At 36.9% G+C, this 27,513-nt stretch overlaps 1 protein-coding gene across 1 annotated transcript in view; it reads right to left on the minus strand.

The window, feature by feature from the left end:
* LRP2 (LDL receptor related protein 2) overlaps positions 1–27,513 on the minus strand; it is a 110,004-nt gene that overhangs the window by 4,937 nt on the left and 77,554 nt on the right. The window contains exons 51-74 of the mRNA XM_050977023.1: positions 26,959–27,111; positions 26,337–26,507; positions 24,816–25,039; positions 24,229–24,406; positions 23,114–23,310; positions 21,301–21,546; positions 20,517–20,645; positions 20,240–20,359; positions 19,574–19,690; positions 19,197–19,313; positions 17,658–17,795; positions 16,796–16,918; positions 15,735–15,863; positions 13,486–13,617; positions 12,051–12,182; positions 10,240–10,383; positions 9,333–9,498; positions 7,562–7,690; positions 6,670–6,890; positions 6,064–6,240; positions 5,431–5,550; positions 3,459–3,549; positions 2,827–2,894; positions 2,528–2,648 (exon numbers count right to left, since the gene is read on the minus strand). Coding sequence (XP_050832980.1) covers positions 2,528–2,648; positions 2,827–2,894; positions 3,459–3,549; positions 5,431–5,550; positions 6,064–6,240; positions 6,670–6,890; positions 7,562–7,690; positions 9,333–9,498; positions 10,240–10,383; positions 12,051–12,182; positions 13,486–13,617; positions 15,735–15,863; positions 16,796–16,918; positions 17,658–17,795; positions 19,197–19,313; positions 19,574–19,690; positions 20,240–20,359; positions 20,517–20,645; positions 21,301–21,546; positions 23,114–23,310; positions 24,229–24,406; positions 24,816–25,039; positions 26,337–26,507; positions 26,959–27,111 — 3,543 coding nt within the window. The remainder of the gene's footprint in view (positions 1–2,527; positions 2,649–2,826; positions 2,895–3,458; positions 3,550–5,430; positions 5,551–6,063; positions 6,241–6,669; positions 6,891–7,561; positions 7,691–9,332; positions 9,499–10,239; positions 10,384–12,050; positions 12,183–13,485; positions 13,618–15,734; positions 15,864–16,795; positions 16,919–17,657; positions 17,796–19,196; positions 19,314–19,573; positions 19,691–20,239; positions 20,360–20,516; positions 20,646–21,300; positions 21,547–23,113; positions 23,311–24,228; positions 24,407–24,815; positions 25,040–26,336; positions 26,508–26,958; positions 27,112–27,513) is intronic.

The raw sequence follows: 27,513 nt of genomic DNA on the forward strand, positions 1-27,513 counted from the left end.
CCCAAACAGACAAAAACAAGCAGAAAAAAATAAAAAGAAAGTAGAAGAGATTACATAGAAAGAGAGTTTATAATACAGCTTTTTTCACTTGCTCTTCTAAGCATAATTATCACTTTGAATTTTGGCAAGCTAGCATCAGAAGTTGTATTTCTCTATTAGTTTAACAAGTTTTTTAACCTAAGTTAGCCCACTCAGAATCATCTCAAATACCTTTGTGTGCTTATGTAGACATCAAATGATGTCAATGAAATAAAATTTCACAAAGTTTACTGACATTTTGAACACTCTTACTTCAATGCTGATTTAAAGACAAATGCATGGATCCACTCAGTTATTCAAATTCATTGAAACTGGTTTTTAAAACACTCATCTGAAATTTGACAAAATAAATCCACCAACACCTATACTGAAGATTTATGCATGCAAACCATGAAGATACCTACAAGACACTGTTTTCATACTAGTGAATGTTCAATTTGTGTATAAATTTATGACAACCACAAGTGCACTCTAGATATTTATGAATAATACTGGAAATGGTCTGAAAGCACACTGTTGGGCTAAAAAATATTAAGAGAAGAGAAAGATAGAAATCAGTAACCAAATACAGGACATTCCCACACAGAAATCCGAATATGTAACATCCCCATTTAACCACAAATGAAACCTTTGGATTCATTTTGTCAAATTTGCCTAACTTGAAGGAAGGCAGAAGTACTGGAATTATATGTCCAGTTGTATGTCCTCACTGGATCTGGCTCATGCTAGACTTCTTTCCAACAGCTGGTGCATTGTGTGCACACCTCACCAGTTGGCCCTGTAGGCATCAGCTGATTCAATTTTTAAAAGGTAGCTCTTTGCTATGATTCCAATACATGGACTGGTCTCATACTGCAGGCAACAGCTAAGCTATAGCTTGAGTTAAGTCTGCTGTAAAGGTATGAGTTCTGAGTTTAAAGAGGGATTGAGCAATGGCAGCACAAAGACATATTCATGGCAGAAATAAATGCAAATCAAGCCTCATAGACAAAAAACTGACATCTCCTTTTCACACAGTCTTGTAACTTATGTGGGAAGCACTGTTGAATAGTAAAGATCAAGTCAGTACATTAAAATTTCAGCTTGTTCACTATCTGACAATGCAGGAAGTTTCCATTCAAACACGCAGGAAACAGGGAATTTCAGTGAGTAGCTTGGAGATCTCTTAAAACCCCTTTGTCCTTCAGAATTTACCTGCACAAAAATTTTGCCCCAATTTAACTGCATAAACTCATGAACTCATAGAATCACAGATTCATAGAATGGCTAAGGATGGAAGGGACCTTAAATATCATCCAGCTTCAATCTCCCTGCCATTGGCAGGGACCCTTTCCACTAAACCAGGTTGCTCAGAGCTCCTTCCAACCCAGCCTTGAGCAATGCCAGAGATGAGGCATCCACAACTTCTCTGGGAAATCTGTTCTAGTGCCTCACCACTCTCACAAAGAATTAATTCTTAATATCTAATCTAAACTTACTCTCAGTTTGAATCCATTCCCCCTTTGTCCTGTCACTGTGTGCCCTTGTAAAAAGTCTCTCCCCATTTTCCTTCATCTACTAGAAAATCATCCTCAGGTGACTCCTAAACCTCCTCTTTTCTAAGCTGAGCAAACTCAATTCTCTCAGCCTTTCTACGTAGGACAGTTGCTCCATCCCTCTAATTATCTTGGTGGTCTTCATCTGGGCTCACTCCGTGTCACTAGTTCAGTGTAATTCTTCAGTGCAGTGAGGAAGCAGTTTTAGCTTCATCCACATTACTGACTACAGTGATTTAATTACATTGATTTAAGAGCTATAACTGGGAAATGGGTGCAAGGACTATGAAGATGTGCTTTTATGCATTTTAAACCACATAATTAGCTCAAAGCTAAAAAATTCAAAGCATCATATTCTGATATCCTTTCTAAAACAAATTAATTTTAAATAATTTAAATATATTTCCTTCATCATCCTTAGATTTAAAACATCAAATATTTTTGATGGCATTTCACAAAGCTGGTTTTCACTCAACAGTATGGCTATCAGCAGTGTAGGCATTGTCTCAGGCACTGGCAACAAAAGGTCACCACACACATGCCATATTTTTAAGAACATGAATACACCACTGCAGATGAGTACAGCCTTTCACTGTTAAAAGATCTCTTCATCTCAGGTCAAAGCTTTATAAAAAATGAAAACTGTGGGGTTTTGCATCTTTTTGAACTGAATATGCAGCTTCAGAGCTGGTAAACAGTCTTCTATGTTGCCCATTATTTACAAGCTAATTTAGAATGTCAAAGAGTTTTACAGTCATCGTTTGTTACACAACAATGATCAGGTACGGTATTGCATGGAATGAAAAATTTACTGGAGTTGCTGGAACACTGCACTTTCCATACTCCACCAGAATGGGCACATGACAAAAAATTTGATTTTTCAGAAATATTTAGAAACAAATATGCATTTCCAGTTGACAGACATTCCTGCTCTGAAAGCCTTCAAAACATACCTTGGTAGTTTGGGAAGCGCTGGTAAAAGGGAGCCTGTTCGTCTGTAGTTAAAAAAGCCTCCAACTGCTAACACTCCAATTATGATGATCAGTATGACAGTCAGCAACACTGCTACTGCTGCTGTCAAAGACAGAAGAATAAGAAAACATTCAAGCAAGCATAGTTCAGTGCAAAAAAGAGCCCAGAGAATTAAAAGAAGCGACCTGAACAGTATCAAATTTTGATTTTTTTTTTTGTTCGTGAGGTACTACAAATTCTTTAGCTCAAATGTCTAGTCCAATATATTCTTGAAGCTTACTTGTTCCAGGAGGGACTCCTTTTGACAATCCTATTTCACAATAATTCCCAGTGTATCCATAAGAACATCTGTAAATGCAAAAAGGACAGCTGAATGAATGGCTTTTAACAAGTTTGGGATCTCAGCTTTATGATTATATTCTGAAATGTTTATCTACAACCCAGAAATTTTAACTCCATGCTCAGTAATTATACATTGCACTGACTGTAAGTAAATATAGTACGTCTCCTATATTCAGAGAAGTAAAAGTGAAAATAAAAAGTGCTGAGTCAGAGGTCTGGTTTCAGCGGAGCTTGGTTGGCACCTGCTGGCTGTTCCAAGCTACATTTATTGAGAGTTACTTTTCCATTGTAATAATTTTGGGATATAACATTTTATTAGAATCTTCAGAGGTTTGACTTTTTGGATTTTTGTTTTGGGGTTTGTTTGGAGTTTTCTTCCCCAAACTGATACATTTACATTACTAATTTGTTGATATTTTTATGCATGTGTTTTTCCATAACTGTTATAAAAATGCTATGGCAGATGCCACCTTATGAAGTGTTTCCAACAGATTTCAAAGACTTTATTGTTTCATGAGACTAAACCAGCATAGTCTGAGCCAGGACTACTCTAACAACATACAGACTTACTTGCATTTGGGGAGACTGCTTTCATCTATATAGCACGTTCCACCATTCATGCACCTGCAAGCTGGCGGCATTGTGGGAGGGGATTCAATGGCTGCAAAATTCAGAAGCCACATATGCATTACCAAGACATCCTCAACAAACTTAATAATATCAATAATCCATTTTTTTTGCCTCTATAGATCTTGCATGTGCAAACTCAAAGGCTGCTTTTCAGAATTTTGGGTTTGATAGCACATGTGCTTGTTGCTCATGTCTATTTTTTTCTGCCAAATCAGCTTAAATAAATTGAAGCAAAATCTCTTCTCAGAATGTAACAACTTAGTAGAGTATAGGCACAGTCAGCTCAAGAGCTGTGTGTCTGCTCACTTTCTTTCTTTCATGCAATACAGCCCAACACCACCCTTCAAAACTTTCCATTCAGAAAGCAGCAATGCTTTCTCTCTTTTGTCCAGATTCTTTCATTCTACCGGCAGGAAGTCATACAGAGAAGGCCAAACTGGAATGCAATTACTTATGAAGAAAAGCAATGGATGGAAATACACATAGAGGAAGAGCATTATTCTAATGCTGAAGCAACTGGGGAAAAAAAAAATCATACTAGTCTCAGTAAGAGCTCTAGACATGCTGTCAGAAAAGTGTACTTAACATAGGAAAAGCCCTGGATCTGAGCCATTATTATAGGCTATAGATTGAGGACGGACATAAATCACAAAATTGTTATCAGCTAGAGGAAGAAAGTGTGTTGCAACAACGTTTCTTACAGGTAAAATACCCTTCAAGTAAATGGGTTACAAAAACCAGGGAAGGCAGAGGTTTTACAGGCTGTCTCTCAGTAGCTGCAATAGGGCCAAATAAACTAAATGTATGTACAAAAGTTATGTTTGGTCACTGCACAAAAACAGTTTTCTTAATTCCCAAACATTTTATATAAAGTGTGAGTAAAGAATATCAAATTCAGTGTCTGCAGAGCAATAAGTAGTAATTAGTAAATGCAATCGACACAGCTATTGATCCCTAATTTAAACACATATTGCATACATTCGTTTGCAATTACATATTACTATAACCTCTTTCTGCAGCTCACAATCACATGGCAATAGAAAAAATAACTAATAATTATTAAGAAAATGCAACTTAGAGGTAAAGCAGTGTCAAAGAGATGACATTTTCTCTTTCAGTGCAATAAGAATATAATTCAGAGAAGATTAACCAGAGGAAAGATGCCAGACATAATGTTACAAATCATAATACATTAAAGATAGGTTCCAAGGACAAGTACAAGGACATCTGGCTACCACCCACACCACTGTAAGCTAAGAATGCAGACTCTCAGCTAGAGAGAAATAGAAATTCTGCAGTGGTATTTTCACTGTTCTCAGCAAATGCTGAGAAATTCTATTTGATTTGTGCTCCTGGAAGCACTGTGAGGGTTTTGCTGCAATGCAACAAATGCATTGCAAGCATGAAATTCTAGTGCCTAAAAGACTTTCCAGAGTATAATTATCCAGAAGTTATCTCTCTCCACACTCTTGAGTTCTGTAAACTTTCAGTTTCTATGATACTGATTAAGTAAGAGCTTCTACAGAATTGTAAACAAAATCGTTAACAATAATTTTTCAGAAATTCTTCATTCTGAAATCAAACATTCTTAAAAAAATGTTTTGAAATTTCAAAAATATTTTGGAATTTCAAAAGAAAAATCAGAAAGTGTGACCAGTTTTGTAGCTGGGTCTACTTTGGATGGATTGACAAACTTATATCCATTTTACAAATGACATGCAAAGACATTAAAGAAAATGTAAAAGATGGCCACAAATCAGTGATGACTGAGAATAAAAGCCAGATATTCTGACTTACCAATATCTATTACATCAGTTAGCATATCTCTCCATACTTCTAATTCAGTAATGTATTTGTATTCCTAGAGAAAACCTTCTGTTGCTTTCATTTCCAGTTTGACAAATTATTCTACCTGCATCACATTCCGTGCTGCTGCCTTCTAGGAACCGAGTCCCTTGAGGACATGAGCAGGTGTATCCTCCTGGTCTCAGCAAGCAGAGGTGGCTGCAGACATCTTTACAAGGATTAGGCACTGAAAAAGTGATAGAGTGATAAAGATTTGAAGAAGCAATGCAGCATATTCCTGAGGTAAGGCAGGGCAATTCCATAGTCAGTTGTGTCAACATACCACATTTACACTAAAACCTCTCTGCCTTTTCTTACACCCTTACATTCTTAAGGGAGAGACAATGGCTGCTGAGAGCCCATATAGCACCAGGAACAAACTACTCCAAGTATTAAATGATCAGCACTTTGCCAGGATAAATATATATTATGACTGTCCTTGTGAGGGAGGGGGGAAAGAGAAGTGACAGTGTCATATTTTAGAGACTCAAAAGACCAGTGTCTGGTGTTCCGCTGTTGAATTCATTTTGGGTGTGCAGAAAATACTTGTCAGCCTGTATTTAATTTTTAGGTTCTCAGAAACTAATACTATCATTTACTAATAGACACATTATCAAAAGTTTACTAAGCTTTTTGCAGACATCAATACCAACTTCAATTTCATAGCAGAAAATGGCTCACTGGGATCCTGATTACCCACCTGATTGGTTGTATCTGTGCTGGTGATAGATGCGCACTTGGGTAAGCCACGGATTTACGGTCAGAACTTTCACTTTTTCTCCATTTCCAAATTTATCCTTCTTCCAGACTTCTCCTCTTTCTTTAGCTATCCAATATAAATGGCCTTCAAAGACATCAAGGCTGTATGGACTGCCTACTTCTCAAAGGAACCAAATAACACGGTTAGCAAGCAAATCTTCAGTAGAACAGACAAAACTGCTGTTCTTCAGCTTAAATACATGATTTATTCCTTTCATTTTAAGACACATGCAGTCATATATTTATATCCTCATGTGCCTGACCTCTTCATGCCTCAGTGCCCACACTAATTTATACTGATTAATAGTATACATTAAAAAAGCAAGAATCCACTTTTTCACATTGTTTCCTATTTGGGTCACAACCTGTACTCTGGGAGTCGTTACCTGGCATCCCTGAGCCTGGTGCACCATTGATCACAGTGTAAAGGAGAAAACACTACCAGGACTTACTGTTTGAAAAGCTCCCAAATGTAGCCCCACGTGTGAAGCCCAAGTGCCTGTTAGCACACATCTTGGTTACTTTTAATTGCATAATAAATTCTTACCTCCATGTAGTACAATGGTTCTGTCTGTCCCATCAGGTCTCATGGATTCAATTATATTTTCTTTAGAATCACTCCAATAGATCCTATCATTGTTCAAATAATCAATAGAAAGACCAGTTGGCCAGCCAAGGTCTTCAGAGACCAGAGTTTGTCTTTGTTGTCCATCCATCCAGGCACATTCAATCTTTGGCTGCCTTCCCCAGTCAGTCCAATACATGAGCCTGAAAGGACAGAATGAGAAATGGATACGGTTCAGTATTTGCTCACTGTGATTATCCTTTGGAGTTTCATGGAAAAGGTCAGTAATGGAAAAAAAAGCTGTTCAGCAACTTATGTTTTGCAGATGTGATTAGGAAGGTCACAGAGAGTTCACTGAGCAATTAATACCAAAAGAACACCCATCAGTCACAATAAAGCTGTAACAACCATGTCACTTCAGGGAGCTATGCTGCTGTAGTCCTACTGAGAGAAGCACAGATCACAATATCTCATGATCTACCATTTAACCCAAGTTGCAGCAAGCCCAGCTATTGAATCTACAAGTGCATTTACATTGCTTTTCCCCATGGAGGAGGCTATGACTGTCCTTCTTGGAGCTGGTGAAGAGACAATCCCATCTATTTCCCTGTTTCAGGAATAACAGAGAAATTTGGTGGGCACATTATAATGTAGAAAAGAGATTTTTATTTGAACCATCTGGCTTAGTCATCAACACAGGCATCCATGTTAAATCTAATCCTAAAATGCTTTCTCATGCTCACAAACTTTGCAATGTTAGTAAAAGGAAGTTGCAGAAAACATTTCCTTAGTCTTTCCTGAAAAATTTATGACTGTGGCGTTTTTGGTTTTGAATAGCATTGGAAATAATTCTGGTAAGTCCTGCAATACTCACCCACGTTTTGGATTGACAGCGATAGCTGCTGGTTGATCCAGGTGAGAAAAAATAAGCCATTTTCTGTACCGTCCATCTAATTTTGCCACCTCTATGCGGTTAGTCCCTGCATCAGTCCAGTAAAGATGTCTGGATTGCATAAAAAACAAAACATTCCAAAAGTAAATAGTTTACACTTGGAAGAGGAATAAAAAAAAATAAGAAGAAACACTCTATCAAACTTGAAGAAAATTAATATCATGAACCTGCATTGATTACTGAACTTGTATAGAATATACAGACCCTAAATATAGGTAAATTTAGCAAAAGAGTGTGATCTGTTGGCTCACTTGGTTTTTTTTTCCTGTGAAAAAGTTTCTGCAGCTACCTCTGGTCCCTGTCAAATAATCTTCATTGAAGGACTACTGAAAACTTTCATTGTTACTTTTAAGCAGCAGAAGGGGCTAATAAGCATCTTTAAAGACTCTGTTTTTCAGGAGACGATGAGGTTCATTACAAGTAAAAATTCATTTACCATGTAATTTATGCAGCAGCTCTGGAGATATCCAGCTTATTAGTTCACAGCTCCTCTCTAGACTTTTGTCTTCTGACAGAGATACTAATGAATAAATTGTTCCCACATCAGATGAAAATGCTTTTAGGTCCTAATAAACAGGGTGTTCAGTCTACTCTTCCTTGAATTTTGTTTATCTTTATCATCACGCCTTTATAATTTTTTTGACCTTAGATAACAAACAGACTCATTATTATGCACTCACTAATCATACAGTGCCTTCTGCTTGAATAAATTATCTCCTAGCTGGCCTGGGAATGTGAAAAAATACTGTAATTTCTTTTTGGCAGATGAGCAGCAAGACTAAGTGTCTCAAACCATGTGTAGCATTTTATATAATGTGCAGATAATGAAACATAGTTTTTTAAAATACATTTCACCATTGTTCTGAAATCAGTGCAGCACTATGTTTGAAGTGCTGAAGTTGCTCACCAAGATGAAGCTGAAGCCTCACCAGGATGCTTGTGATATATATCCTGGATACATCAGGTTCCTCTCAACATTATACCACACGAGCTACAGCTATGCCTGTCCACCACGTCCTTTAACAGTTATATCGCAAGATGAAATGACACCGTAAATATCAAACTCCCAAGAGTCAGGCCCAACTTTGTCCCAGCTCTTCTCCAAGGTAATAAAAATAAGGAGTGATCTCATTATTTCAATGATTAAGTTTAAAAAATTACCATGTTTTAGGCCAAAAAAATCCACAGTCAGTAAAGAAAGAAAGACCTCTGAATAACAGTTACAAAAACCTAACAATTTTCTGAGAAAATGCACCTATTCATCAAACTTCAGAGCTCCTTCTGTTTTGGGATTGCTCAAACAGCACAGGTTTGGAAAGGAATGAGCAAAGATAAAATTCCATTGTGGGCTGGGAGCTTTCCTTCCAACAGCAAAGAAAGCTTGTTACCTGGAGCATACCTAAGTCATTGAAGAAGAATCCATCTGACATGGAGGCTTATGAATTATCACTTTACTGATGCACAGCTGATCTGCCAGTTGCACAGAATATGGGATGCAGTCAGCCACATGCACATCTATTAACCTGCTGTCTGGGCAAGGACAGCTTACTACATTGCTCTGAACTACCTTCAGACTAGACATATTCAGAGACAATCCATAAAGAAGAAAAAAGTGGATTTTGCACAATCTGATCAAATTCACAAACTGACACATTGAAGCCACAGCATTTTTCTAGCTTTTCAGTGTACATACCTTCCAACCCAGTCAACAGCTAACCCATCAGGATTAACTATGTACTTGAGATTCAAGTCAACTTCCTTTGTTGGATTGTTCTTACTACTGTCAAATGTGGGGAGATAAGCACGTTTGATGGCTCCAAACTCAGAACCTTGTCCCAGAATGCTGAAGTACACAATACCTTAAAAAAAGATGAGAAATGTCTAGTTAATTACACATTTGTCAAAAAATCTAATTTTTCTGAGGCTCTTATGTGAAGTTACCAGCACATTTATTTATGAATAAGGTTGTGTTAGTGTGCAAATTCTAAACTCATCCATCACATGCAAGATACACATCCAAAGTCATCTTGAGCTAGATTATCAAGAAATATATATCACATTTTTCAAGAGCAGAGGATCTTAGCTCTGAAACCTTTACAAATGACTTTGAGAGTAATTTAGACTTTCATAACCCTAAGGAGCAAGTACAGCTCAGGAAAGTAGTCCTGTGGAAATACCAAAGAAAGGGAACTTGAGAAATAAGCAAAAATGTAAGTTTAATACAGGGATCTATTGGCCATTTCTGCTTAACATAAGTTCTTGCAAGATGTGGGCCAGGTTTGGGAACTGCAGAGGCAAAAGGAAAAGGAAGGGGTTAATAACAATTGTCTATTGCAGCATAATCCTAAAGAGCCACAATTCTACAGCTAAACTCACACTAAAATGAAAGGAAACCCAGATCAAAATCCAGATAAACTAAATCAAAGCATTAAAAGAAACCAGTGATGCTGGAGAATGAGTAGAGGGGAGGGGCACATTCAATAGAGACCTGGCCAGTTGATCTAATTTGATTTTGCTTTCCAGTATAAATTAAACACCCATGCTGCAGAAATGCATCCTTTTAAACCAACCATTGCATGACTGAGTATCAGCATACTCACTCAGGCCTATCCCCTCAGGGTCCCAGTCATAATCCAGAGCCTGGATGCGCTCCTGGTTATCAATATAGTCAGAGTACTGTTCTGATGAGATATTGTACCTTCGAATCCGCACATTATCTGGCAGCAGTAACAATGGAGGATTACCTGGGAAACAATCATGAATTTATTTTCATGTATTTCTCATTTTAGAAAAAACAAATTAAAGACATTTCTAATGAAAACTAAGCAGGATTTTCACAGGTTGTATCTGTACAAGTAGCAGAGGGAATCTAGGACCTCTTCTAAAGCTTCAGAACTACCCAAACTTCATGGCTTTCCAAAATTCATAAAAATTGAAATGCTTACCACTGAGGGTAGTATTATCCCTTTCACCATAGACTTTGCACAGACATAATTCCTTAAAAAATTTTAAACATTATATTGCAGATATTATATATATAAATGTATTCTTAAATATTATATCACCCCATCTCAAAAACAGAATGCCACTACACACTAAATGGTTTCACTTTCCCCCTCAAAGTACAGCAAACAATTTTGAAAATACAAATAAATTGCCAGTCCCTTAAGCCATGACATGTCCAAGTTCTACCTTAAAGTTTGTGAATTCTAGTTCTCCATATTCAGATGAATGTTGTCCTGGCCACAGTTTAATTTTGGGTTAGCCTGATAACATCCCATCAGGCCCTCATTTATGAGGGCTGTGAGATTGTATGACAAAGCAGGGCTGAGTTCTATTCTACAGAAACAGAACTTAGGCACAACAAATTTCATTGTTACCAGCTACAATTATATTATCTTCTATCACTTAGCCTTCAATACTTTGTGTGTCTAGATGTTTCCTGAACAAAGCCTGTGAAGAAGGGTATCAAAGAACTGGATTTCTGACACAGGCAAACAAGCAGAAACTGAAGTGTAAATGTCCTTTGTATTTTAGCCCAACACTCAGCAGTAAATATTTGCTGAACTAGGCCTCTGGATGGGTAACCTGGAGAGTTCATTTTCTTGTAGCATTTTTCATATTACAAATAGTTTTTAGGTTTCAAAACCTCCAATAGCATGTAAGTTTGGTCACAGGCATTCTGTTCTGAAGATTTCACCATTTGACTAGGCACACTATACGTCTATTCTTTAGCTCTTAAAGCTGTTAAAGGGTAACTACTTTTCTAGACACAGTTCTGCTTTCAGTTTTTATATAATGCTGCTTCATTGTCACTTTTTTATCTTTTCTTAACCTCTTTATTTTTATTATTACTGATCTATTACTATTATTTTCTGAGTCAACTCTGCCTATTCAAGGACTGGCACACATGGTAGTCACTGCACTGTGGTATGATAAAAAGCCAATGACTGATGTGAAACATTGGCCAAAGTCCTTCTGTTTGTGTGCATCAGTCCATGAACAATGAATGGCAACCTGTCATCAAACTGCCTTTGACTTATACCAGTTTAATGAAACTTTTTGCTGATGCATTATTTTGTTGAAAAAAATCTAAACTTCAGGAAGAGGCAACATTAATTTCCTTCTGATGATAACCACAGGACAACAGGTTTTTGTTTGCAGAAAATTTCAGGAGAAATTAAGGCAGGCATAAAAATCAAGGTATTCATTTCTAATGTTTGCAATTGGAAGCAGAGATGAGCACCTTCATTTCTAATTATGGAATAGGTGAAATACACAGATTATCTTACAGAATAAGGTTTGGCTTTCATTATCCTCTTCTTATAAAGGAGAGGACTACATTCATTAAGTTGCTATATAGCAGTTGCTCTTTACAAGTGGCAGTCAATCTCACTGTCAGTTAACATACCGTCAGCTGCACACTGTTTCCCTTGTTGATCACCCACAGACCTGAAGCCATCTGCACAGAAACATTCATAGCTTCCTTTGGAATTCTTGCAGTCCTGGGTGCATGTTCCAAAGATCTCACACTCATTGATGTCTAGACACAAGAAGAGAAAAGATTCCTAAAACTTGATTTCTTTCTTGTTTAGTCTCTAGGAGTCTCAGGGATGACCTCATTGCTCTATACAATTCCCTGAAGGGAGGCTGTAGAGAGGTGGGGGCCAGTCTCTTTTACACTGCCTGCAATGAGAGGAGCTGAGGAAATGTCCTTAAGATGAGACAGGAAATTCAGATTAGATATTAGAAAAAAACTTTCATTCTAAGGGTGGTCAAGCATGAGTAGGTTGCCCAGGGAGGTGGCGGAGTCACCTCCATCCCTGGAGGTGTTTCAGATGCATCTTCATCTGGTGCTGGGTGATGGTTTAGTGATTTAGGGGTTACAGTGGTGGTGCTGGGTTGATGGTTGGACTTAAAGGCCTCTTCCAACCTTGATGATTCTATACTGGTCATCTTTACTCCATGAAGTGGTAGGTTTGTGCCTTCCCCACATACTCTAAAAGATCCGTGACCTGATAAGTGATCTTCATCACTCATCTGCTGTTTACCATGTCTTAATTACAGACTGCCAAAAATTACTCCAATTCTGCTTAACAGGTTTATTTTCAGAGATGCAGTTTTGATTATGTATTTTTATGTTAAATCAATAAGGCAAGACAAAAGATGAGGTATGACTAAAATGAGATGCAAGAGCAAAGCTTTCTTGAAATGCTGAAGACAAAACACATAGTCCTCAGAAACTATATCAGCAGGCAGGAAAGGGAGGGGTGGCCTTGGATTGTTTTAATAAAACCACACAAATTGTCCACGGGAGCTGGGAGAAACAAGCAGAAGGGTTCTCATGAAAACATACTGAAACACAAACTGGGAAGGTACTGTATCACATGACCACAAACCATAGCCTTTGAGTGGACTCCTCAACACATTTTATCTGCATAAAATCCAGGGCAAAAATATGGCACAACACACATTTTCTGTTCGAGAACAGAACAGGAGAGTATAACCTGCAGTAAGTTTGTTTTCAATAAGGAAAAAGAAAACCACATTTCTATCCCTCAGATTGCAAAGATATGACAAAACCTATGTGCTGTAAAACAAAAATATATCCACGGCCAACAAAAGCTTCAAAGTAGTCTTAACTGTGGAGCCAATTTTTTGTTGAATGAGGCATACATGTTAGAAAATATGATTCAGTTGCAGAACTTTTCAGGAAGCATCTGATAAATGTATAAAAATCCTGTTAGAATGTAAAAATTAATGAATTCTAATGTCACATTAGAATGATGAAGTGACAGGTCACTGAACATTTATCAGCAAGAAGATATTTAGAAGATTAAAAATACCTTCACAGGAGTTACGATTATTTTCACTGGCCTTGTACCCTGGCCTACAGGAACAGATAAAGCCTCCTTCATTCAGATTGGTACAGTTATGTTCACAGATATTTTCTGCACAAGTTCGCTCTGTTCCAGGATCTTAAACAAAACAAAACAAAACAAAAACAAAAACAAAAAAAAAGGAAAGCAAATTATACAATTTTAACCAAAAAATGAAGTGATAAGGGGGAGGCATAATAATTTTGATCATTATTGCAATTAAAAGTAGTTTTCAGATGGATTAAGTTATTTTCCTCTCCTTTTTTTTTCTAATTAAAATTACAATACAATGATAATCACTGGTTAAGAGAGCTGTCAACTAGTGAAGAGGGTCAGGAAAAGACCCATAATCATCAAAGCACACCTTCCTTAACAGAAATTCTAAATTACCACCAATCTGCAACAACTGCAGAATTTAAGAGATTTTAATCTAATGCCTAACAGTGCCTGCAGGGCTTGTTCTTATCCAGTGCTTTCTTATCAGCTGAACAAGAAATATTCTCAATTTATATCATGCATAACACAGGCCCTACGTTATCCTACATCTGGAAACTAGAGAGAAGATGGCATGTAGTTCATGCCAAATCCAATCTAAAGCCTACTGCAGACAGTATAGGTCATTGCAGAGAATGCACTGCCCTTTAAAACATTCCTATAATGGAAAAGCCAAGTCAGGGATAATAGTCAGTCTGTAACAGATATTGAAAATTATACATGTCTGAAAGTCCATATAGAATTCTATTGGTTCATATATACTCTATATATATTGAGTACAAATGCAAAGCTGCTATAAAAGCAGAAAAGATAAATAGTATGCTTATTGGAAGATGATGAGGAAAAGATACAGATGTATGGCAAAAACTTTACATTAAGCCGATTATGCTCTTTTTACATACACATTCCAGTGCTGATTAAATTAAGTTTAAAGAGCTCAATTTCATATACATGTAGAAGCACAAATTCATTGTACACATACTCAAATATTCCACTTTCATTATAGCAGGTAATTGCTGTTGGAAAGGCTCCAAATGTCACCATCTGATCTGTCTTCACATTTATCGCCAAAGAGCTGAACGCAGACATCAGAAGGTGTCTGTTTCACACTGCTTCATTACCTTTTTATACTTCTATATTTTCATCAAATCATTGCATTGGGCTCTGTTACCTAAAGACCATTGGGATGGTAATTGAAACAGAGAAATCAGCTGCTTCAAAATGGACTACACTATAGGCTTCCAAGTTATTTGTGTTTTGGAAGTCTGCTGGATTGCAAATCACCAGTGTAGCATTTGGCACACATTCACTTGATGCCATCACAGCCTGACAAATTGAAATTACAAGTGTATGCTCATATTACCACTTTGCAGCTGTCAATATATTGACATAAAAAGTTAGGGTTTTGTTTTGTTTTTTTCTGAGATTCATGGACTACCTCTCAACTCAAAGTTATATTCAGAGCTTTTACATTTAAATGGACGCTAGGAAATACATAATAAATAGTTCATAAAAGCTGTACAGAGGATCTGAGAGGGCCAACAGGCAAAGGACTAGTGGTCCTTAAAGAATTCTGTGGTCATGTCTGTAAAAAGGAAAATAGAAGCATCTCAATATACTTTTATTTTAAACAGGGCTAGAGCAACACCTATCACTTCAGAGTCTGCCCACTAATAACTCCACAGGCTGGTCTATTGCAATTATGGCTGAAATAGATGGATGTTCTTACCTCTGTAACACAACCTATTTCAAAAGAAGATCAAAACCAATACAATTTTTTTTTTTGATGCATAAATACTCTAAGCCTAAAAAAGACTGCATTCAGAGCACTGAATTTCATAGAATGATGAAATCATTCAAGCTGGAAAAGATCTTTAAGATCATGAGTGTATAAACCAAACACTGCCAAGATCCACTAAGCCATGACTCTAAGTAGCACATCTATTTGTTTTTGGAAGACATACAAAAAAAATGAAAACAGAAGTGAATTAAAACAAAATAAACTATAATAACAAAAGAATGAAAACAGTAAATATTGTCCTTGCTAACTGAATAATCTTACAATAGGCTTATTAAAAAACAATAAGGAAATTCACATAGGCTACTTAAAAAACAATACTTCTTAGTCTGGTATTCCAGGAAAAACATTCATTACTTTCAGTTTCAGAAATATCTATTTCAACAGCATTGTAATTTTGTATTTTATTGATATTATTACTTACTGCAGCCTATTTCATCAAAATGGTCTCCACAGTCATCGTAATTGTCACAGACATAATGTAGGGGAATGCAGTTTCCATTACTGCACTTGAATTCTTCAGTTTTACAAGGCCTTGGTGTTGGCTCTCTACCTACAATCAAGAAGAGAAATATTTCTCTGTCACAGTTTAAAGTATGAAGTACCAACAGACAGCCCTATTCCTCATTGCTAATGGGGAAACTGATGCCATCTGGTTAAACAGAGGCAAGACTACTTTGGAAGTCTGAATAAAGTTAAAATCATAACCAGGATGTAACATCCTGATTTCTAGTCACATCTCCATGAACTGAAAGAAGTCCTGCTGTTTTATAAAAAAGACAAAAGGAAAATTCTTTGTGTTAACAGTTGACTAAACTTTCCTTTTAATAGTGCAAGCTTAAAATTATCTTTTAATGATATACTTCATGCACCTACTACAGACTTCAAGAAATTATAGAGATATTAGTAAACTATTAACATTTAGAATATTGTACAATAAAGCCAGCAAACATCATTAAGCAACCAAAAATATGATTACACTTGAAAATGTGCAGCACAGTCAGCGAGCACTACAAAAGATTTCTGAGGGCAAAAACTTACTGAATATTAACAGAGCTGCTGCAGGGTCTGGGCCTACATGTCAAGACTGTTAATATGTGCTGAACAGTGCCACAACTTCAAGAAGTATTACTATTTGTTTATTTTAAAAGTCCCAGCTAGCCATCCCATCCCAATTTTACGATACAGCCAAACTTTCCTCTTCCTCCTTTTAGGTCGAGCTCATAACAAGATGAGCAAATACATAGCTGGTGCTTATACTAAAATGTAGTATTGTTTGAAAATCATGCTCTTTACTTTTCAGAAAAATGTTTGCCCATTTTTGCTACTTGTACAGAAAGCTATAAATACATAGTACCGATAACCATAGTTAAAATTATTTCATAGTGAACTCTTGTTTTCATTATCTAAGGTTAACTTTGACATCCCTTTGGTATTAAACATTAAGCACATAAAAAATTTGATGCTCAATTTTTGCAAACATACAGTGTTCCTCTTTCTCGTCACTTCCATCTCCACAGTCATCCTCCTGGTTGCACAGCTCATGACTGTATATACAGCGATTGTTTTCACACCGGAAACGGAATGGAGAGTCACAAGCAATATCCACTGCAAGCACAGAGGTAAATCAGTCACATTTTGATACTTGAGGCCATTGGGTCGCAAATTATTCATATCACTTTTCTCTTGGAACATTTATATGTTTTGTATATTTCAAAAGGTGAGGATGCATTCAGAAAATAAATACTTTCTGCATATTTTGGTGATTGCATGTTAGGATGTTACACTTTTTTTTATCAGAACACAGTACCTCATCTTTGGCCAAAGACAAATTCTCGAACTACATATAACACTGAGGTTTCTAGGTTTGTTTATGAAGAAAATTGTCTGGAAATCCAACATGTTATTTAAGTGCATTACTGACAAAACCAGTTTAAGTAGCACCTCCAACACCTAATTATTAGACCTCATGTCAGGACTTCTTAGCCATATTTACAAAGATGTCCTGGCATCTAATAGCTTTGAAAGTTCAGCACTTGTGACAATATACATTGTCTGATTTCAAACTGACGTTCTTATTTTTGATAACTAGCTTGAAAAAGTGAAATAGTGAAACATGAATAGTGAAGCATATCTCTGATATCTGATATGCTTCTCCCTACTTTCATAACCGCATATACAAATATCTGCAAAGCAGTGAGAAATACTGTCACAGAATGAAGTGAATTTGCATGTAAAGCAAAATTCTTAGCACTCCTCCCAGATCATTACAATTTATTTTCTAATTGAGCTACTATATGTAGAGATTAAGGATATTGTTCATTTTAATATAATTTCTCTCTCTTACAGCAAAGGTGAAGTTCTTCATCAGAGTCATCTCCACAGTCATTATCTCCATCACATTTCCAGTATGGCTGAATACAGACATGGTTTTTGCATTCAAACAGCATGGGTGGACAATATGTACCATTAGGATACCGCGTTGCTGAAAAAAAATGAAAATTATGACATTTTCATTTACAATAAAAAGCTTATGTTTTTATGAAAAAAGTCAGTCCAACCTCATATTATTTTTAAAAACACTTATCTCCATACTAGGAGATACTATACGAGGTGCTTCACAAATGTACAGCAACAACAGGCTGCAAGGACTGAAGACTTCTTTGCATCTACAAGTAATTAATTGAGGTTTAAATGAAGAGTGAAACAACTTATGTTAGACAAGCTGTTGAAAAGAAAGAAATTAATTTAACAAATGCTACTTGAATTTGTTATTCACAAATCTAGCTCAATAAAAACGATAATTAACCTCACTGGCACCAAACAGGAATGACTGAAGAAGCACATAAGATATGTAATTTCAAAAGGAGTCATGTTGATATAGCAAAAAACTCCCACTCATATTCTGAAAAAACTGTGAGAGGAACTTAACTAAACCAAAGAAAAACCAAAAATATTATTCTACCACCCTATCTAAATAAATACCATACCCTTGCCCTTTCAATGGCTTCTCATACATTTTATCCTCCATTTAAGAACAGTCAAATGTTTTATAACTCAGGTTCTGAAAGACAACTGCTGTGATGTATGTCACAGGATGAGGTAACCACCAGAAAAATAAAGATAGTTCTGTGCAGATGCCCTTTTTTACTTAAAGCACAGATGTTAAAATTAAGTATGTGGAAAGATGTACAAAACTGCCCTGATACCAACATGAAGAGAAAGAAACTCTCCCATGTACTGAAGTCTAAGATCATGGGAACATGTAAGTCAGAACCAACACATCAGTATCACCCAAAAAGCTGATGTCAGTCAATGCAGATAGAGCACAGAGGGAATATTTTCATTCCAACTGGGAACAATACTTTCTGGGCAAACAGCTGCAGCTGTTGATCCAGGCAAGCTACAGACATTTTTTTCACAGCAGATCAATATCTCAAAGGAAAACAGAAATGGAAAAGTATGTTATTTCCTTGGGTTTACTGACACTTTAGGACACTTTACACTACTCTGAGTATTATAGAAAACAATCTTATTACAATTCTTGTTAGAATTTGGTACAACTGAAACAGTTTGGTTCTTGCAATGCTCATGGGATAGTGAAAAAATTTTAATTCAGTCACACCTGTATCTTCTCCTGGACTTGGTAAGCACATTCATTTCCAACCATTAAGAATGTATTTGCAATCAGTGTAAGAGACGGCAACCCATTGTTACATTAAAATGCTGATTCAAAATACTATGGTTATCCTGAATTTTTACTAAAATCACTGAGCATTGCAGAATTCTATATCTCTAAGGAGTATTCTCACTTAAAAATAGGGAAAAGTGCAAATCTTCCTGGAAGTGAGCACAATGAGCACCAATTGCAAAGCTTATAACTCACGACAAGTTGCTTCATCAGAGAAATCAAGGCAGTCCGCATTTCCATCACATCTGAAACGCTCTGCAACACAGTGTCCACTGTCACACTGGAAATAACCTGGGTGGCAGGTTCTCAGCTCTGAAAAGATTAAGAAGTAACTGTTGAAATGTCTTTTTCAAAGACAGACAAACTTTTTATATTTTGAGAACTATCTTCTAAAAACACTGGAAAATCCCAGACTACTAAAACTGTGGTATTCTCTGCTTTTGGTGGAGTGACTAACGTGACAGAGTGAACATTTAAAGACACTTCCCATAAAAGATCATTTTGCAGAGTAATTTAGCACATTAGAAACAAGAGGGTGAACATGTAAGAGGTAGCATTCAGATAATACACACCACAGTCACGTTCATCCGAATTGTCTTCACAGTCGTCATCGTGGTCACAGATCCACCGGGAAGGAATGCAGCGCAGATTGTCACAACGGTACTCACTTTCTGTGCACTCACGAGGACCTTCATTCACAATCAATGTACAAATATGAAAAGTTTACCAGTTGTACAATTAAACATCCACACCTAGCTCATTGAACCAGACAAAAGTAATGTGGGCAGAGGTAAAATCTTAAAAATTAAATTATGATAAAACATCATCACCCCCAAGTGCTCTTTAAATATTGTAGATATTCCATGTCCCTCTTGACACAGAAAAAAGGAAATTTGCTGCAGACTTTGTTTCAACACAGAATTACACAGAAGCTTTTAATTCAAATTAGAGTAAAAAAGATCCACTATTATTGTTTAAGAAACTATACATTTGCACACAGGATAAAATTTAAATGCCACTTCTCAGTGGAAAACAGGAATTTGTGTTATTGTGATGACTGGATGGATTAGTGTTTTTATGCATTCTTGATATCAGCATGATATTTCAGCAAATAAAAGAGAGACTATCATATAAAACAAAGAAGGGTTGCATTTGAGAGCTGCCTTGTTCTCATAAAAAATAGAAGGAAATTTAAGTCAAAAGTGGGACTGTATAATTAGAAAGAAACAAGAACTCACTGCAGTTATGCTCATCAGAGTTATCTCCACAGTCATCATCTCCATCACACTTCCAGCGCAGTGGGATACATCGATGATTGTCACAACGGAAATCTCCAGAAGGACTGCAAGTCATCTCCTCTGAAATGTAGACAGTTTGACAAGAAAACAGCAGACATTAGCATAGTCTTTGCCCAGGTACATTATTACTGAGGGCTTTCAGAAAATCTGGGTGTTTACAAATTGGAGAAATATTCCAGGTACAAAGTTACGTTGAAATTACCTTCTCCAAACTTACCACAGCCTTGTTCATCACTGTTGTCTCTACAGTCATCATTCCCATTGCACACTGCCCACAGTGGTACACAACGGTAGTTGGTTCTACAGCTGAATTGTGTGTGATTGTCACATCGATAAGCAGGTCCCACTGAAAGAGGCAGTTAGTCAAAATAATTGTTACTTAGCCATTAACTGTCCTCCTTGCTCTTTTGCCTGTCCTAACCTTTTATGATTTACAGTCAATTATTTTGACTAAAAAGAGCTATCTGGTAATTTTAGAGTTGAAAAAGAGAAAGTATTAAATGTATCTGATTTTACTATCTTTTCCAATCTATGCTGCTTGTATGCTACAAGCCCACCACAGGATCAAATCACACTCACTGTGTTTTTCCCTAAACTATTCAGAGCTGGCAAAGCTGGCAATACCCCAAATGTGGAAGCCAGAGGAGGCAGCTTGTCCTCAGATGACAAAAACTTGGTCACAAGTTCTTGAAGATGCCCCTTGGTTCAGAGAGACTTGCTAGAGCATATAGGAAAATCCTAGCATCAAGAAAGTCCAAGTGAGATGCTGCCAGTTTCTGATAATCTGCCCAGCATAAATAGGCTTTCTCTCCTTCAAGAATAAGTAAATAGTAAATTATCACACAGTCTCTGTTTTCTAACACTCAAGTACATGAATGCAATTAGCTTGCAGAAAATACTCCTTTCCAATAAACTTTCCATCTCAGGAAAATTAAATTATGTGGTTCACTCTGCTTTTAGTGCACTTTAATGTAGGCATTTTACTACAGCTGTGTGCTTACTGCATTCGTGGAATGGCTCATCAGAGTTGTCACCACAATCATCATCCACATCACACTTCCAGGATTGTGGGATACAACGGCCATTGTCGCATTTAAATTGGCCTGGGGGACAGGTTCTACTGGCACAGTGAGCACTATCTTCATCCGAGTTGTCACCACAGTCATCCTCTCTATCACACTGCCAGGCTTCTGGGATACATCGTTTGTTGGCACACTGCCACTGATGAGTTTCACACTGGTGATTGGCTGAAAGAATACAGATCAGCTGTTAGGATACTGAAACTTACAGAAATTACCTGCTGCTGCTATATCAATTGAGTCCTTATGTTTACATCAACAGTTAAAAACAAAGCCAGAAACAAATTTAAAATGTCACATATACTTGCCCAGTTAAAGCAGTTCAGGTACACATTCCTAACATCACGTCACATTTTCCACAGGTATCCTCAGACAAGCTTATTAAGGCTCTACCATTTTCTAGGAGAAAGACGTATACTACCTTCTCCTAAAGCAGAGGGAAGTAAACCCAGCATTCAACATGACTGAGGCAGGGTCTCCCACTAACTTCACAGAGGAGCTAAGTGGCATTTTGGCTCTGGCCATGCTATCAGCTTAGGTGTGTATTGCCTGATGAGCCTGCTTCTCTACGAATGAACATGACAGAAGACATATGAGAAGACCATGCTAATATCAGCTGCACAACCTAGAAAAATATAGCCTCTATTTCCAAAGGGCAAAGCACTGAAAGGTGGTATCAGCAGTGCTGGCAAACTGGGGCAGCTCTCAAAGCAGAAGTCAAAACTTATCTCTACTTCCAGAATATCTTGCCATACTCCACTCTATTACTTTCTTTTACATACACTGCCAAACTGTTCAAGAGCAAACAGTGTATTATAATTTCCATTAATGTTCTAGAGCAAAGGATTCTGTTACCATGCACGAGATAACAAGTAAAAGGAATTACATAGGCCTAAACTGATTTTTATTGTACCCAGTACGTTATGCTGTACCAGCCTTACATAGCTGCCATACTTCTACTTTTAAATTCCCCTGTGGCACACTTAAAATCTTAGCTATTTGAAACTCAGTTCAAATTGACATTTCATTTCATTCTGTCATTGTTAGAACCACGTTGGAATGGAAGGCAATGACACTACCAGTTATATAACCACACTGCTTTCCCCTTTGCTTTATATTACTTGCTTGCAGCTGCCAGAACTACATTATTTACAAAAAGAGAAGCAAGGATATGCTTTTTAAATTAGACATAAGTATGTGGAATAGCATGTGCTTTTAAGGAGATAACATTATTCCACAGGCATAATTATGCTACATTTCTATAAGACTCCTATCACAAGCTGCTCTCCAAAACAAATCTTCCCACATGAACTGGATTTTGCGCAATGCAGAGAATGTAACAATTTTGTTCAATCACACAAAGTAGAATAGAGGGAAAATTAGACTGACCTGGGCATTAGGAAGCCCTAGATTCTTCATAATCACCATGGCATTACTCAGAGCAAAACAAAGTGAGTCCTGTTTCTAAGATTTTATAACTCAGATGGTAATTTATCTCAGGGCAAATTTGTGTTGGAGGTATAAAAACTGTTTATGTTTTGATATAGTACATTTTTGCTCTCCTTTACCCTGCTTGCACAGAGGTGAATTGCTCCAGCAGGTTCAAGACTACAGAAGACTGCATCTGCCTATCTCACTTTTTTATCTTTGAAAAAGGGATAGTGATTATGAAATTTATATGTTGATTATACATTTTATACTGGCAAAACAGGTTAACTTATGTGTTGGAACATACCACAAAGTACAGGATCTTCGTCTGATCTGTCATGGCAATCTGGCTGGGTATTGCATAAGAAATGTGAACTTGTGCAGTTGCCATCATTGCACTGGAACTGCCCCACAGGACAGTACCGGTGCGGGCAGGTTGGGGGCTCATCTGAGCCATCTCGACAGTCCCTCTGTCCATCACATTTCCACCAGATGGGAATACACCTACAAAGAGAAAACAGTGTGCTCTTTGTTGAAGAGCTTTACAGATGTACAACCATCCTTCTACAGCACAAAAGATAGTCTTGTCTTAGTGATATTTCTTGAAACATGCAAAACATCTTGAATTTTACGTCTTCTATTTCATAAGTCAAATGCTAATAAAATATGGCAGAATACTGTCACCAGAAACAGATGCTAAACAGATGATATTGGTGGACCTCTAGAAGGAAGTTCACATAAAATAATAAAGATTTAATTTTCATGTTTATTTGTGGTAAACCTCTGATATTTTTTAGATCAATCATTTAATGAGGTAATATTTCAACAATTCACTCAAACTTTAGCACAAAAAATTTCACTAGGGATTATCATTATAACACTGCTTCAAAAGGCAACCCAATAAGCACATCTGCCTCATAGGCTCCAGGGTGATAGATGAGTACAAGAGCTCTTATATCACCATTTCTCTCCCTCCACTGCTGTCTCAGTAAAAGGGGTTAGAAATGCGCCCTCACATCAGCTAAATGGCTTTCCTGGGCCACCAGCAGACAGTATATATTTGGCAGAAACAGATACATTGCAAAAGATGTTTTAAAAAAATAAAGTAAAATTCCAGGTTTGAGAATTCAACAAAAATAGTTTCTGGAGGTACATGCTTCTAACAACCCAAACTTTGCTACATCAGCAATGCCTATAACAAAAAGAAAAGTTAAAAGTACTACTTAAGGAACCAGCCTAGAAGTACTTTTCCAAATGAAAGACTGGCTTCCTGTCTTTTCCTGGTTTTCTCTCTGCAAGCATGTCATAAATCCATAATGAGAACAGAAGAAAGCCCTAATTTCCTGCCCTTTTGAACAGACTAAACTGTAAAATATATCCTTAAAAACACACGGAAAAAGCAATGGTGAGCAGTGGACTTACCTTTCTGTGTCTGCACAGAGAAACTGAGTGCTAGAGCACATTGGAAGGCAGTGGGCTGTATTGCCAAACTGTATGACCATGAAGTTATCAGGACATTCACAGGAAAACCCCTGACCACCAGCTTTTATTAGGCAAAGATGGGAACAACCACCATTATTGGTGCCACAAGGATTATTAACTGGCAAAATAGAAGAATAAATATTACCATACTTCGTAAATTCCAGAACACAAAGGTTTCAATCTATGATAGATTTCTCCAATACTGTTTCGAAAACTTAAATGCAAGAGGTTGAAAACCAAAACCTAGATAAGTAGGCATTTCATGAGAGAAATATATGTCATTTCATGTACACAAAATCTATGCTATCAAGCAACGATGTTTTAGAAACTAATTTAAAATTGTGCATTAGCAGTTATTGCTTTTCAAAGAAAGGACAATTTATAAAAGTAAACTAGATGCCTACATTTACTCTGTGCCTTGTATTCCACTCAGCACAGGCAAAAGGTGAGTGCACTCAGGGTCCTTTACAACTAGCCCCCAAATAACAGCTGACCCTCTAAATGCAAATCTAATTCTGTTTTCTCACCAAATGGTTGTCTGTATGGATGGTAAACATGGATGTCAAATGGTCTGTGCGTGGTATTCACAAGAACAGTCCTTTCTGATCCATCATATTTATTTCCCTTTTCAACTGTCCTTGTGTTCCAGTCAGTCCAATATATTGTGTCCTCAAAAATTGTTATTGCAAAGGGATGAGGTAGAGTCCCATCGTATACCGTGTGACGATGATGCCCGTCCAGGTCAGAGTACCTCCACAAAGAAAAATTTGTGCAAAACATTCAGATAAATGCCAAAACTTCCTTTCATCTTTTCTCTTCACATATTATGTATGATTATGGTCCTTCATTACTGGTGACCAGAAACATGAAATGTAGAATTGCAGCTTCTTTATGCCCTAAAGATAGATCACCATCCTTAGCAAATTCATTTTAGTATATGGAGGAAAATAAAACAGGCTGTTTCAGGAAAATAAGTGAATAGAACAACATCCACTGAAATGTATAGTCCTCCAGAAGCACATTAGCTAGAACAATGAAATTTTGCACATTTATTGCCTTAACAGTGAGTTATTTTTATCACAAGAGACTAGCTTGACTAGATGATTCAGACTGCTAATAATGAAACACTGAAAACAATAATAGGCTTTCTATATTCCTAAATTTTACACGTCTTTCTGATTTAGAGCTTCCTTTGCTGAGCTATCTTTGACAAGATTTTACATTTTTCTATACCTTCCCCTTCTATATGGAGAAATTATGAAATACATGAGAGGAGAGAAGAGAGAGAAACATACACATAATTCACTTACATTTTTAAAAAGACATCTCTAATATTTTATCATAGAAAAGGCTGCCAGAAGAATTAATAGAGAAGAAGCAAATACAAATTTAAATGTAAATCTAAATGTGCAGGTAAATATGAATACAAATATGAACACTAACATAAATACAAGTTATTGGTTTCAAAATATTTCAGTATTATGAGTTTCAAAATCATTTATATAGTCAGATAACTATTACTTATTTTTACTGCTATTTAGTGGGAATTATCTAGTACTAGAAGCAATGTATAGATATTTCTTGACTGACAAAAAAAATCCCACTTGCCAACAGGAAATTCCATATCAAACTTATGGACATTCAGACATCTCCTAGAGGGTTGTATACAACTTATTAGCACATAACTAGTTTAGTTACAACTCATTTCTCATCTATAAGCAAAAACAAGAGAATCAAAAAATTAGGGACTTTATAGTCAATTTTGCTTTGGTTCAGGTTGCATAACTAGACACAGAGAAGTTGCATATTTTAGTACAGAGTGTGAAACTTTTCACTGTAATTTTTTGACAATTTTCACTGAATGTAGCAACTCGGTAACTGTGTCATCTAATGATCCATATCATCTACTACACCAGACATTTTGACTCCAGTTTTCTATAGAGTCAGTGGGCAGAAATATGTATTCTTTTTCCAGCACCTATAAATTCTCCCACCACAATCCAACATGAGCTATCATTCAGTTGTTTTAATATTTCCTGTGTACATACTCAATATAATTTAGATGGGCATCTGTCCAGTAGAGCTTGTCATTGGTGTAATCTATGGTAAGTCCATTGGGCCACTCCAACTTTGTAGAGATGATTACAGTCTTCTCCTTGCCATCCATGCCAGCTCGTCCAATATAGGCTCGATCTGCCCAGTCTGTCCAGTAAATTTGTCTGTTCAAATGAATACTTAGAGTTAGGATTGTTGAAGTTAATACTAGAAGCCATGCCTCAAATATAGTATTTCCTGCCACAGAACTAAAGCAGAGATTGAGGAAGAAGAAAGCTAATATATTTCTTAGTTTAACTGTTACAGCAGGCAATTGTGCAATCACAATTTAATTCAGTCAGCCTCAACACCTACTAAACCACACACACTTCTATCAACCTTTTTAGCCTTACAATCAGAACTTTCTAGTCCATATGGAACCAAATTCCACTTTCAATGGTAGCTGACAGCCATGCACATACACCCACAACAGGCAAACTACTATTTCTCCTAAGCTGCAAATAAGTACTAACACCACCGAAATCTAAATGCAAGCAGCCCAAATTTACTTCAGATTTTCAGAATAGTGCAAGATTATTTGCAAAATAAAGGAAAAGGACTCTTGGAAAGTCATACCCATATTTTGGATGAACAACAACTGCTCTGGGATACTGAAAGCAGAAAGTATTGTTGGCATCAACACACCGATCCACCAGTTTTTTCCGGAATCTTCCATCAAGTTCAGAAACATAGAGACAATCTCGGTAGGCATCCACCCAGTACAATTTTCTGAAATATTTGAGAGTTAATTTATTAAATATTATTTCTCCCCCTTATTTTGCTTCACAGCATCTTTAATTTTTTTTCTCCTAGAAGCGATGTATCCACCACAAAGGAACACATACTTCATTGACATCTCTTCTACACCATGCTCCAGGCTGCCCTTTTCACTTCTGTTTTCCTTGTAACCACAAGCAGTGGTGCCAAATTCAAACTTGCAGATGCCCAGTTGAGTAATAACATGCCATTTGCCTACAAATTCCTGAACACCTCTTCCCTTTCTTTCCTACCAACAATGGCCAAGAGCAGGAAAACAGACATGCAGTGCAATGGACTGTGACCAGGGCTGTAAGGCATTGTAGAGTATCCTCAACTGTCCCATGCTGCCAGCTCTGCTCTCATCAAAAAGGC

This window comes from Serinus canaria, chromosome 7, assembly GCF_022539315.1.
Source record: "Serinus canaria isolate serCan28SL12 chromosome 7, serCan2020, whole genome shotgun sequence".
In the NCBI taxonomy this organism is placed as follows: Eukaryota; Metazoa; Chordata; class Aves; order Passeriformes; family Fringillidae; genus Serinus; species Serinus canaria.